Raw genomic sequence first — 13709 nt, 5'->3', positions numbered from 1 at the left:
TTTGTTTGTTTGTTTGTTTTTTTGTGTGTGTGTGTTGTTTTTTTTGTTTTTTTTTTTTTTGTTTTGTTTTTATTAAACCAGAGAAATTAGTTCAACAGCATCTTTAAGTCTCCAGTCTCAAATTAGTGCTCTCTCTTACATGGGGCTGAGTGCACCAAAGCACGGGGAAGGGTGGGCAGGAGCTTCGGCCCTCGGAGACCCCCACATGCAGCCCGGCCCCGCTCTGCTCGGGGCTCTGCACGCAGCCGGGGATTACTCTTTTAATCAGAGTCTGTATGGGAATTGCTGCGTATAGATTACGGGAACTGGACTCGTCCTCCAGTGGTGGGAAGCCCCCAGCCGTGCTGGCTCGCAGGCAATCTCCATGTCTTGGTGGAGCAGGGATTAACGGGGCTGCGGGGCTGCGCGTATGTGCACACCCGCCTGCTTCCTCGTTTCCCTCCCAGTCCTTCAACCCTTGATTGAGTTTTTCGGCTAATCCTCTTCTGTGTCCTCTGCGCCGACTTCTTGCACCTCTCACCCCGCTGAGCTGGGAGGCTCCGGGTGCCCATGGTGCCAGGCAGGGTCTGAACCTTCCATCAGAGCCCGTGCAATGGGGTATCTCAGCGAGGTACGGGTCCCCAGCACCCTTGGGTGCAGCGAGAGGCACAAGAAGGTCTTCCCACCCCGGTGGCTGTGCCTTCCCCTCCTAATGCCTTAATCCAGCCCTGATCCGCAGCGCCCCTGGGTCCTGCTGACCTTGCAGACACCGGCCCCGGGCAGGACCCGGCTGGGCACCACGGGGCACAAGGCACCGCAGCCTCCCACCCATGGCCTCCTTCTTCACAACAGCCCTGAAGAACCTGCAGGGGGGCGAGGAGGAGCCCCAGGCACCCCCCAAGGACACCAAAGCGGCCACTCTGCCCAATGGCATGTCCCGCGAGGAGTTTGAGGAGTACCAGCGGCAGCTGCTGGAGGAGAAGTAAGGCTTTGCTGGGGCTGTGGGGTCCCACACACACTGGGACCAGGGTGTCACCCACCACGGGTTGTCCCCTGCCTGGATGGGATAGGGACAGGGAGGCAGGGGATGGGAGCAGAGTGGGTGCTCAGCGATCCCTGCAGTATGAGAGGTCCCAATGGCACAGGAAGTCCCCATGGGTGCTGGCACAGGGGCTCGGCACGCTGCAGGTGACCAGGGGCAGGTGCCTGGTGCCACCCTCACCCCAGCACCCATGGCACCACGGGTCAATGGGCACAGCACGGACCCCCTCCCCAGATCTGGGTGATTTAGGGGCCTCAATCGGGACAGCATCAGGGAAGCAAGAGGTCACAGGGGCAGCAAGTCCCTGCCACAAGTGTCACCAACGGGCTGGAGGGGCAGGATGCGGCCCTCGATGTCTGCCTCACGTGGACCTTTGTGCCTTTGGACGGGTGCAGCGATACCGCAGGGCCAGGGTGCAGGGTGATGGGGGGAGTTTGGCTGGGGCAGGGCTGACAGCGTGGCACCCACCATGCAGGATCGAGCGGGACAAGGCCTTCGCACACAAGAAGGCAGAACGGGCGGCCGTGCGCATGCACCTGCGGGACAAGTACCACCTGGCCCAGGTAGGGACACACACGGGGTGCCCTGAGCCCCCCTACCCTCCCCGATAGCCCTGGGCTGGGTGGCTGCTGTCCTCCCCCACCACCCTGGTCCCCTGGGATAGGAGATGATTCCTGAAGAGGGCAGCAAACAGCTGCTGTCTCCGTCCATCCGCCCGTCCGCCCGCACACGTGTGTGCCCAGGAGTCCCAGTGTGGGACTGAGCAGCCCCAACACCCCCGGTGTCCCCCAGCATCCCCACTCCTGGGTATCCCAAAGGGACCCTGCTCCTCCCTGTCCCCCCCCCGAGGCCGGTGGCACCCGGTCCATCCTTGGCCACAACCTCTCCCACCCGTGTGCAGGACGAGCGGGACGATGCCCAGCTGCACGTGGCGGGCGGCGCGGTGGAGCTGCCGCAGGAGCTGGCCGCCATGGTGCGCAGCGAGGAGGAGGAGGAGGAGGAGGAAGAGGAAGGGGCCTTCGCCTTCCTGACCAAGCTGCGGGAGATCGATCTGCCGGCACTGCGGGGCCGGGCGCTGGGCACTGTGGATGAGGTGAAGGAGAAATGCTCCCTGATGTAGCGCCGGCACTGACAGAATTGGGCTCAGCCCCAGGGAGCGGGCGGGATGTGGGCATTGCGGGTGCCCGGTGCTGCGTGCCATGTGCCCCACTGTGCTGCCTGCATTTGGGGTTTTCCTCCCCCAAATCATTCCCTGGGGCTTTTTGGGGCACTGGGCAGGGACACCTGGGTCCCCTCCTGCCACACTGGCCAAGCTCCAGTGTCCCAGGTGCCACCCCCCAGCCGGGGCAGGCAGTGGTCCCCAACGCTCCTGCCACATCTTTCACCAGCCCTGGGGTTGCCCACACTGTTTGGATCAATAAAAGTGGTATTTTGCAGGACCAGTCTGATGCTTGTGCCATACAATGCTGTCTGTGTGACCCCCACCTGCACAGTGCCACCATCCCCAGGGCTACCCCAAGGGTGGGCAGGGCAGGGACACCCCTTCAGCCTGCTGTGTCCCCATGCCGGACACAGCCCCATGCCCAGCACATCATTACCCTTGGTCTCCACAACCCCAACCTGCAGGATCTGTCCCCAGCTCCTGCAGGAGCCCCCAGGCACAGCTGCCCCCAGCAGGAACCAGCAGGACCCGGTGTCCCCACCAGGGCATCCCCGGGGACAGGGTCCCCGCTGCCTCCTGCCCACCCCAGGGGCTCCCCACTGCCGGGCTCAGCAGCAGCGCGGGCTTAAACGCCGCCACGCGGGCACCCACGCCGGAAGGCTGCAGGCTGCTGAGATCACTAATACCTGCCTATTTTAGTGAGGTCTAATCTGCCTGAATCGCCTGTCCCCGAGGACTAAGCTAGCTGAACCCTTGCAAAATGTACCACCAGCACTGGCCCCGAACGCCACCGCCCTGCCGGAGCCAGCCCAGGAGTCACGCTGTGTGTGCATGAAAGAAAGGACGCGCTGAGCTGCCTCCGTCCTCCCCACGCTAGGGCCATCTGCTCCGGAAAGGCCCACGGGGACAGCGCTGCCGCAGGCTGCCCACAGTGGCGGGGCTGAATCCGGTGCCGGTGGGGTGGGCGGCGCGGCGCGGAGCCCGGTGGCTGCAAGTGCCGCGGGTCTCAGCTGCCCCGGTGGCGTGGGAGGTCCCCGGGTGCGTGGTGCTCGGCCCCTCGGGTCCTGGTGCGAGGGGCTGGTGTCTGCTGGAGCATCCAGGCGTGGCCGTGGCACTGCCGTCCCTGCTGTCCCCACCATCCTGTTGTCACTACTGTCCCCGCCACCCCTCCTGTCCCTGTTGTCCCCACCATCCAGCTACTCTGCAGGATTCGCAGCATCTCCCATTCAGGCATAAAAATCAACTTGTGTTGATTGGGACGGGGCCATGTCTCCCCAGCAGCCCCCAGCCAGCTCAGGTTCCCACCCCATGTCCCTGCTCCCTCTGGGACGGTGGCACCAAGGTCCCCAGGCAGCCTGGCCCCATCCCCAGCCCAGCTCCCAGTGCTCCCAGCGGGGCTGCACAGGGCTCCCAGTGCCGGCTGGGATCCGGGTCAGGACCCTCTGCCAGGTCTCCCCAGCTAATCGTCCTGCCCCCCCGCTGTCCCCACACCGCCACCTGTGCCTCGGCACCCTTTTGGGTCACCCCTGCCGCCCACCCGCCCGCCCCAGGCCTCTTAATGAACTAAAAAAGTGACAAATCCCCGGCAGAGCTGGTCACGTGCGGCCGGCGGCCCCCGGCCCCGACCCCCGCCCCGGCCCCACCGCCCCGGTAAGCTGACGCAGCGTCTCTAAGCGTTAGCAGCTTTGCCTGCTAATAGGATTAGGGAGGTTTAAAACTGTCATTTGAGTGAACTAAACCCCCTGATACTCTGCATTGCACCTTCTTAACCAATTTGCCTTCAATTAGGGTAATTGGGAAACTAGCAAAGAAGTATAGCATTAATATTTTAAAGTGATGAAGCGATTACGGGCCTTGGACGAGGAAGCAAATCAATTTGCTATCTGCTCCTAAAAGGCAATTATAATCATTTGTCAAATCAGCCTGCTGGCCTCCCCCGCCCGTGTGAGCCAACACCTTAAGGCGGTTTAGCGGGGCCGGCTCCGCGCACACGGCCCTGGTGGGTAAATCCAAATCCGGGCAGCTGGGGCGGCTGTGCCCGCGCCTCCAGCCAGCCCACGGGTGGTCCTGGTGGGGCATCTTCGGGCACAGGGGGCTCGGGGGGCTTGGCGCACTTTGGGTCCCTTTGGGGCTTTCGGAGCATTGGGTATCTCTGAGAAGCTCCATGCGGGTCCGCACGTGCAGGTCACCCTGGTGGGGTGCTCCTGGGACAGCTCCGCATGTCGTGTCCCCATGCCTGTGTCAGGAAGCCACCGTGGGCCACCAAAGCAGGGGACTGGGGTCCTTTCGCTGCCACCATGGTGGCCCACGCGAGGGCACACTGGCACAAGGGGCTAAAGGGGCCCCTTTGCACCCATGTCCCCTTGACCTGGGGACGTCCCCACCACCCTCCAGCAGCACTCAGGGGCGCTCCTGGAGCTGGAACCCCCCACGCAGGAGCAGGCAGCAGAGGGGTCCTCGTGGCACCACCTGGTGTGGCAGTGTCACCCTGTCCCCAGGGGGCCACATGTCCCCAGTGCAGTGCCACGCTGTCCCCGTGGTGCTGTCAGCCTGTCCTTGTGGTGGTGGCACGCAGTCCCCACACTGGTAGCACGCTGCCCCAACAAGAGTGTCACGCTGTCCCCAGATGCTGTCAGACAGGGCAGGAGGGTGAAGGGAAGTGGCACAGAGATGGCTTTAGGGTCCAAACCCGGACGCAATGGTGGTGGCAGTGTCCCACCGGGGGCAGCTCCATGGGCTGGCACAGGGGGGGCATGCGGGACCAGCACCAGGGCTGACTGAAAACCTTGTGGTTACATTTGGCATCCGAAAGGGGAACTGGGCCGAGGAGAGGAAGGGAGTGGGAGGAAGCCGAGACGGCGGCCGAGAGCTGCAGTGCTCGCAGCTGGAAGGAAGAGGCTGTTGGGAGAAAGTAAAAGTGTGCGGAGGACGAGAAGGGCAAAACCCTGCAGAGGCCGGGTGGGCAGCATGGGGAAGGGGCTGAGCTCAGGCAGCACTGAGCACCCCGAGGACCTGGGTGGCAGGGAGGGGACCTGGTCACAATGCTCACAGCCTGACTGGGGACCTCAATTGGGGTCTCACAGCCTGATTGGCATCCCCAGGGGACACAGGGGGACACTGAGAGATGGTGTTTCTGCCCTCCCCCCCCCCTCCCAGCCCATGGCCAACCCCACAGATAGCCCCAGAGTGGGTCCCCATGCCCTGTCCCCGTGCCTGGTCCCCACAGCCAGTCCCTGTGCACTGCCCCACGTCTATGGCTTGTCCCTGTGCTTGGTCCCCATGGCTGATGTGCCATCCATGGATGATCCCATAGCTGGTGCCCATAGCTGGTCCCCATGGCTGATGTGACACCCGTGGATGGTCCCATAGCTGGTGTGACATTCATGGACAGTCCCACTGCTGGTGCCCATAGCTGGCCCCATGGCTGGTCCCCATGGCTGTGTTGATGTTCATGGTGGTCCCCGTAGCTGGTCCCCACACCTGGCCTCCCCCGGTCCCCCACGCCCACTCCCCGTGGCTGCCCATGGTGCTCGCCCCCCTGTGCTGGTCCCCATACATCTCTCCCCACTCCCAGTGCCATGGCTGGATGTCACACCTGTCCCCATGCCTGGTCCCCATCGCCCGTCCCCACCCAGGACCCAAGCATGCAGCATCTCAAGGAACCCATGGGGGCCACACACACGGCCCCCAGGGCCTCCCCCGTGTCTCCGTCCCCTCTTGGGGGGACACGGCCACCGGAGTGTCCCCACCACAGCAGGGCCGGGCGCGGGCTGCAGCCCCCAGGCCCATCCCCGGGCTGCGGTGCTGGCAGAGCCAAAGGAAATTGTTTCTCTCCCTCCTCCCCCCCCATCCTCTGCCTTTCTTCTCCTCGCCCCGTGTTTCTAATTCTTTTTCCTCTCCCATAATGAGGGGATTACAAGGAAAACTCCAGCAGGACGCCTTTGTGGGGAGACAATCCGAGCGGGGAAGGCAGCGCGGGGCTTTGTGCACCCGCGGCCCCCCCGGCCCGCCGGGCGCTGGGGGGACATTTAGAGCAATTACTTGTCCAGAAAGTAACTGTCAATCATTCTTAGAGGGGAAGGCCTCCAATTAATAACCTCGTCTTAATCCTTTGGACTCATTTCCAATCTGCGGGGCCTTGGTGACATCTGCAACACTAAATAAAGATTCTCCCGAGCCTTAGCACGGCGGTTCTGTGACAAATAAGAAGACTAGAGGCAACTTTGGCTGCCAAGCTGCAAGATTGGTGAGGTTGAGCCGCTTGTTTGGTTCCCAGGAGGGGCTGACAAAGTTAAATACTCCTGGAAAAGCCAAGTTGGGCCCAGCAGGTAACACCGTTTTATTCGAATTCGGGAGAAAGCGCCGGGGGAAGATGCTCCAAAGAGGAACGGGCCGGCTCTGGGGTGCGCCTGCGGCCAGGGCCGGATCCTGGGCCCTGCCCCGGGGGTGTGGGGGTGGGCGCTGGGTGCCCCAAAACCGTCTCCTTGCACCCCTGGTTGCTCTTCGGTGTCAGGGCACTGAGTGCCACCGCTCCTGGTGGGCTCCGCGCTGCCGGCCCGCGCTGTGCCGGCTGCCCTCAGGGTCCGGCCCTGACCCCGGTGCCCACTGGCACCCAAAGGGGCTCAGAAGGGGAATGGGAGCCGGGGCAAAGCGGGGCGGCCTCAGGCAGGCTGCAGCACCCACGGCCCCCAGCACCGCCTGAACGGAGGGGTTTGGTGCTTTATTCATCTCGACGAGTCTTTCTGGCACTGGGAGAGCTGGGTTTTGCCCAGTTTGGGGTCATTACTACCCGGTTCGGGGCTTGTCGCTGTTGCTGTTTGCTTTTCTGGTGTCTGTGATGAGGAGCAGACAGCTCCGCTCCGGCTTGAGGCCACGGCGGGTGCGGGCAGAAAGCAGAGAAACGCCACCTTGGCGCTGCCCAGTGCAATTTTTTACAGCTGAAAACCCCCAAACTGCTGCCGCCAGGACCACAGCTGCGGGAAGCCCTGTGGTCCCCAAAATCCTGGGCGAGCCGCCCTGCCGCCCAGCTGGGTGTGCACCTGGGGGACGGGGGCTGCGGGGTCCCCTTTAGCTGCTGGGTTTTGGGGCCAGCAGCGACACCCGGGACTTCTGGCTTGGCCATGGGGGCACACGGACAGGGCCGGGGGGGGAGCCGCCTGCTCTTTCAGCAGGGACATTGGGCACCCGTTAGGGTGACACAGCTGGGGAGCGGTGCTGGGGGGCCGTGGTGTGATGCCAACAAGGATGAGGCGGGGCAGGGGCAGCCACGGGGCACCCACAGGCTGCAGCGCTGCCACCCCCCACAGCGGGTTGTGATTTTCTGTAATTCCCATATTTGTCACTCCTGCTTTTGTTTGGCTCTGTTATTTTTTCCGTTCTTCTCTTATCGCCCTTGATTCCCACTCCCACTCCGAGGATTTGTTTTCCTCTTCTTCCTGTTTTTTTTTTTTTGTTTGTTTTGTTTTGTTTTGTTTTGTTTTTTTCCTCCATGGCCTCCTTTGCTTTTGGGTGGGGTTAGGGGGTGTTTGGGGCTGCCCCCAGCCTCGGCCCTTTGCTGCCACCATGCAGCTCATCGCTGTGTCCCCCATGGCCCCATCTCAGTTGTCCCCAGCCCCCATTGCCCAGCTCACCCTAACCCTGCACCTCTCTGTGGCGTCCTGGGGGGGCTGCAGGTGCTCACCCCTCTCCCCTCTCCTTGCAGGTGCGGAGCTGCGCAAATGAGAAGCGGGTGAGCATGAGCGGGATGGCGGCGGGGGTCCTGTCCCCTCCCTGTGTCCCCAGCCCCAGGACACTCCACAACCCTTGCACGGTGACATTGGGGCCCCGCTCATCCCAGCACCTAGCAGAGCACCCCAGAGCTGCAGCACCCAGCGGCCTGGGTCCCATGAAGGCAGTGCTGCCTGGGGCAGTGTGGCCAGACCCAGACCCAGCCAGAGACCTCAGGGTGATGGGGCACCCTGCATGGGGCCATGGGGTCTCACCCAGAGCCATGCACACGTGGCATGTGCTGCATGCAGACCCTGTGCATTTACTGCATGCACTGCACATGCAACACACTGGCAATGCCATGCACTGCAAACACTGCACACACAGCCCCTGTGCATGCACTGGATGCCTTATATGTGCTGTGGACACAGGTGCTGCACACAGTGCACACATTGCACACACACGCTGCATGCTCTGAGCATGCTGCAAATGCCTTGGGCAGTGCACGCAGCCCCTGTGAGCACGCTGCACGTGTTACACACACTGCATAGAGGGGCACTGCCCACATTGTGCAGTGCGAACGCTACACGTGCACGGTGTGTGCTCTGAGCATGGTGTGCACTGGGCAGCGCACACAGACCCTGGGCATGCACGGCACACGTTGGACACATGCTGCACACACTGACACTGCACTTGCTGCACACCTGTGTGCACAGTATGCGCTGCACGACACGTGCTGCATGCTCTGCACATGTGCTCACTGCATGCACTGTGTGCACTGAGCACAAAGGCACTGCAAGCACTGCGCACAGACACTGCATACGCTGCGTGCATGCAGTGTGCACTGGTTCATGCTGTGCCCACACGTGCATGCACTGCGCTCCTTGCACACCCTGTGAGCTGTGCACTGCACGTGCAGCCTTTGCACACTGCACCCGTGGCACGTGGACACTGCACACTGGGCACATGCGGTGCACTCTGCATGCAGTGTGTGTGCAGCACAACCCCCCCACACACACGCACACACACCCTGCACACACACCCCCAGCATCTACACCTGCCTGCAGTGCGTGCTGCCGATGCACTGCACGCTGCAGCCTCGCTGCAGTCTGCACACACACACACACACACACACACAAACCATGCACGGTGCACGCAGACCCCCTGCGTGTGCATAGTGCCAGCAGCCCCCAGCTCCTTCCACCAGCTGCCCACCCGGGATCCCCAGTTATTCCCTTAGTCAATTAATTGATTTTCCCCCTCCCTCCTTGTGCCTGCTTGGGTGTTTGCTGAATTTTTGGGGTGATGCAGGGCTGAATACCTTCCTCTCACAGAAACACCCCAGGATTATGGCTTTTTGCCTGATTCCCATGTCTGACCACATCCCCACGGTGGAAAGGGGCCCTTAATCCCTGGTGAATACCACAGGAAGATTTCAGAAGCTGGATAAAAAGCTTAAAGATGCGATATTGTAAGGGTTGAAAACGCTTATAAACATGCAGAAAAAAAGGCTATTAGCTGGGGGACGGTGCTGGGCCGCTCTTGTGCTGTTTGGGGTCTAGAACGGGTTCCTGCAGTAATGTGGGGCTGGTCTCGAGGGACAGAGTAGAGGAGCGGGGCTGGCAGGGGGACCTGGCCAGCTCTGGTCACCTCCAGGCCAGGCAGGGAGGGGGTTGCATTGGTTTTCAGAGCTGGTGGCTCCATAAAATCCCCACGCAGGTATCACGGGGCTGGCCCATCCTCCTGTCCATCCGCTTGTCCCTCTGTCCCAGCCAGGGTGCATGGAGGGGGGGTTGCAATGTCCCCACCCTCCCCAACCCCTCCGTCCCCTCGCAGGTGCCAAGATGTTCCTGAATAAGTGCGAAGGGGACCTGGGCGAGCTGCGGAAGCCGGGGGACGGTGAGGGGACCCCTCCGGCTGCCGCCGAGGAGGAGCAGCCCAAGAAGAAGCACCGGCGGAACCGCACCACCTTCACCACCTACCAGCTGCACGAGCTGGAGCGCGCCTTCGAGAAATCCCACTACCCCGACGTCTACAGCCGCGAGGAGCTGGCCATGAAGGTCAATCTGCCGGAGGTCCGCGTGCAGGTAGGGAAAGCACCTGCTGGCCCTGACGTGTCCCCTGGGTGCTGGAGGGCTTTGCTCGGTGCCCAGCTCCGTGCCTCAGTTTCCCCGTTGCTCAAGGCAGGGGCCATGGCACAGCCGTGGGGTGGGCGCACGGGGCCGTGCCACTTGTCCTGCGTTGCTCCAAGTTTCAGGTCTCGGGGCTGGGGGTTTTGGCTGCGTCCTGTTCCCCAGGGGCTCCCCAGTTCAACCAGTGTGTCCCCACGCTCAGTTTGGGGCCGGGGAGATGGGTTTTGGAGATTTTCCCCCGCTGCACAGGGAGGTGAGGGATGCTTGTGTGGGTTCAGCTGGTCCCATGGGCAAGGAGAAAACCCTCAGCAGCTTGTGACCACTTGCAGCTCCTCAGAGCCAGGGAAAGCTCAAAATTCTCATTGATTTGGGGGTTTTAGGCTTTTCAGAGCATGGGGCATGGGAAGTTCTGGCTTCCCAGGCTGCAGCACAAAACCCTGCCCTGGAGGGGGGCTCAGCCTGGAGCGGGCCCTTCTGCAAGCACAGGCAGTGAGGGTGCCCTGCCTCCTGCCTCAGCCTGAAAGCCTGAGAAAGGGCAGAGGAAACCAAAACGATCAGAAGTGACAGAAAAACTGTGAGATGGCCAGAAGACCAATCCACTGACACGTGAACTGAGTTTTCCAGGCCTCAACTCCATTTCTTTTTGCACATCAAGCAAATCCAAGACAATGTGGCCTTTTCCTTGGAGTTCCACACCACGGGGACACCTGTGCTGAGCTGCCTGAGCAGCGACCAGTTTGCACCAGTATATCCCAGTAGGAGCCATCCCCTTCTCAGCCCAGGGGCTGACACCTGCTGCCTCTTTGCACTACGGGGCAGGATGGGCTGTGTCCCATGCTGCTCGGGACTTGGGAAGTGGGCACCAGTGCTTTAAGCAGAAGCTCCTCCCAGGTCTGGATGGGTTTTAGTGCAATTCAGCTTCTAAAAGCTTTTCCCGAGTGGCTTTTGAACACCACACAGCATTGTTACCGGCACTGTGCGGTGCTGCAGGGCCAATGGGAGCACCCCCACGGCGCAGCAAGAGCAGGGGCTGCACGGCGCCACCGCTCCCGTCCCACACCAGAGATGGGTTCGGTTCCTGGGTTTTCCAGGAGAGGTTTAGCAGAGGTGTGTGGTGTGACAGGGACTGCTGGAGCCACGGGGGACACAGCACGAGGGCACCCTGCTGGGGACACCCCGCATGGGACACGGCACGGGGGGGCGTCCCACCTGGAGCACCCTGTGTGGGGCACCCTGCATGGGGCACCCCGCGTGGGATACAGCACAACGGGGCACCCTGCATGGGGCACCCCGCACGGGGCACAGCACGGGGGGCACCTCGCACAGGATGGAGCACACGGGGCACCCTACATGGGACACAGCATGGGGGGAACCTTGCATGGGGTGTGCCACATGGGGCACCTGACATGGTACGTGGGACACGGGGCACCTTAAATAAGGCATGCCACATGGGTACCCTATATGAGACATGCCACATGGGGCACCTTGTATGGGACATGCCACATGGGGCATCCCACACGTGGCCACAGCATTTTGGGCACCCTACAAGGGACACAGCACATGGGGCACTCCCCATGGGGCACGCTGCAAGGGACAGGCCGGGCATGGGGCGTGCACCTCGGGGTCACTCTCACTGTCCCCTGGCAGGTCTGGTTCCAGAACCGGCGAGCCAAGTGGAGGCGTCAGGAGAAGATGGAGGCCAGCTCCATGAAGCTCCACGACACCCCCATGCTGTCCTTCAACCGGCCGCCCATGACAGCCAACGTGGGGCCCATGAGCAACTCCCTCCCGCTCGACCCATGGCTGACGTCGCCCATCTCCAGCGCCACCCCGGTGCACAGCATCCCCGGCTTCATGGGGGCCCCCCAGGCCCTGCAGCCCCCCTACGGCGGGCACTCCTTCCTCAACACCCCCCCGGGGATGGCACAAGGCATGCAGCCCATGGCCCCCGCGCCCTACCAGTGCGGCCCCCCCTTTGTGGACAAGTACCCGCTGGAGGACGTCGACCAGAGGAGCTCCAGCATCGCCTCTCTCCGCATGAAAGCCAAGGAGCACATTCAGACCATTGACAAAACCTGGCAGCCCATTTGATGAACGCTCCCCCCGCCTCCCCGGCCCCTCCACTGCCCACCCCCCCTCCCCAAGGCTCCCGTCCCCAGGCCGTGTGACACCGGGGGTGACGGCGGGGTGCTCAGCAGGACCAAAGCCAGCGCGGGGCAGGGACGGGGCAGAGATGCTGGGCTGTGGCTGCACCCCCCCTGCGCCAGCAACCGTGGGCACAGGGCAGCGAGGCAGGGTGCTGGCGGGACCCCCCCCCAACGTGGGGAGCACCCCAGCAGCCACCCACGTCCCGCTCAGCCTCCCTCGTGCAGCCGTGCACAGAAGACCCCATCCCGGGGCTCCGCAGCCCTGCCCTTTATCGTTAATGTTGGGTTTGTTTGTTGTTTTTTTTTTTTTTTTTTTTTTTTTTTATGCTGCAGATTTGAACACAAATGAACAGAAAGGCTCTAGTTTCGTAGGGAATGTCAGGGGGGGTTGGGGGGGGGTTAGCTGCATCGGGGCACAACGCTGGTTGCGCGCCGAGAGACGGGTGTATGGCCAGTAAAGAGATGAGCTGAACGGGTGCGTCGCGCTCCAGTCGGGCACTGCCTCCAGCCGGGATGCGGGAAGGAGCTTTCCAGGGAAATCGGCTTTTCCCTCGCCCACACTTGGCATCTGCAGGGAAAATCCTCCATCCTGCACCCAGCCAGCGCACGCAGGGCTCGGTCCCCACTGGCTGACCGGATCCGGCCCCGCCGCCTGGCTCCGCGTCCTGGCTGCTTGTCAGGGGGAATCTGCTCCGCCGTCACTCCACGCTGCGCCGCCCTAATTGCTCTCCAGCGGGGCCGGCGGTGGAGGCACAAAGCTGCCGTAATTGCCGGGGAGGGGGCGGCCCCACGGCCCCCAGTGGGGCCCGCCAGGAGGGGGGCAGTGGGGCTGCACTGTCCCTGTGAGGTCCCTGGGGGGGCCACGGTGCCAGGTGGGAGCAGGGACTGCAGCGTGGCCATGTGCCGTGTCCCCAGCCGGGCCCTGCAGTGGCACCGGGGAGGGTGCGTGGCCGGTGTCACCGTCACCGGGCAGCTCAGGATGGCTTTAGGAGGCTCATGGCTGGGACAGGCAGGGGCTGGTCCAGGCAAACAGGCGTGCTGTCACCCATGGAGGCAGAGAGGATGCTCCTGGGAAAGCAAGACCGAGAGGGGACATTTCCCCAGAAATATTTCTTGCTACAGAACCAACTACTACCACCACACCGTGTCCCCACCTTGTCTCCAAGGCCCAGAAGGGAGCAGACCCCGCTCAGCACCAGCACCCCCGGCCCCCAGCCCAGCCCCAGCGGGTCCCAGCCCCTTGGGAGCCCCAGGGACAGCACTGACGTCCCCACAGCCCTGGTGGCACTGGGGTCAGGTGGGAGCAGCGGCGGTGACACTGGGCCAGGCAAGGCGCTGACCCCGAGGGGACCCGGCTCCTTGTCCCCGTCCCCCGGCTGCTGCTGCTCGTCTGCTTCGTTAGTGATAATTAAACCTTTAACAACCCATTAAACGCATAATCGATGCTCCCCCGGCTTCCCCAGCCCAGCTAATGGGACCGGGCTTAGATTAACCGGCCGCAGGCAGAGGCATACTGGGCCCGGGAGATAATGAAGCAACGG

At 62.7% G+C, this 13709-nt stretch overlaps 2 protein-coding genes across 2 annotated transcripts; both read left to right on the top strand.

Annotated features, from left to right (window-relative positions):
* Positions 1-380: 380 nt before the first annotated feature.
* Positions 381-2141, top strand: LOC311423899 (complexin-3-like; the record flags this gene model as incomplete). Its single annotated transcript, XM_084498469.1, has 3 exons — positions 381-961; positions 1497-1584; positions 1923-2141. The coding sequence occupies exons 1-3, from the start codon at positions 810-812 to the stop codon at positions 2139-2141; spliced, it is 459 nt and encodes a 152-aa protein (XP_084354595.1). The 5' UTR covers positions 381-809.
* Positions 2142-9733: 7592 nt separating this feature from the next.
* On the top strand, positions 9734-12112 carry RAX2 (retina and anterior neural fold homeobox 2; the record flags this gene model as incomplete). Its single annotated transcript, XM_084498467.1, has 2 exons — positions 9734-9976; positions 11669-12112. The coding sequence occupies 2 exons, from the start codon at positions 9734-9736 to the stop codon at positions 12110-12112; spliced, it is 687 nt and encodes a 228-aa protein (XP_084354593.1).
* Between the last annotated feature and the right edge of the window lie 1597 nt (positions 12113-13709).

The sequence above is a fragment of the Aythya ferina genome (assembly GCF_964211825.1).
Source record: "Aythya ferina genome assembly, chromosome: 26".
Lineage (NCBI taxonomy): Eukaryota > Metazoa > Chordata > Aves > Anseriformes > Anatidae > Aythya > Aythya ferina.
Note: the sequence above shows the minus strand (reverse complement) of the source record. Positions and strands in the feature narration are given on the sequence as shown.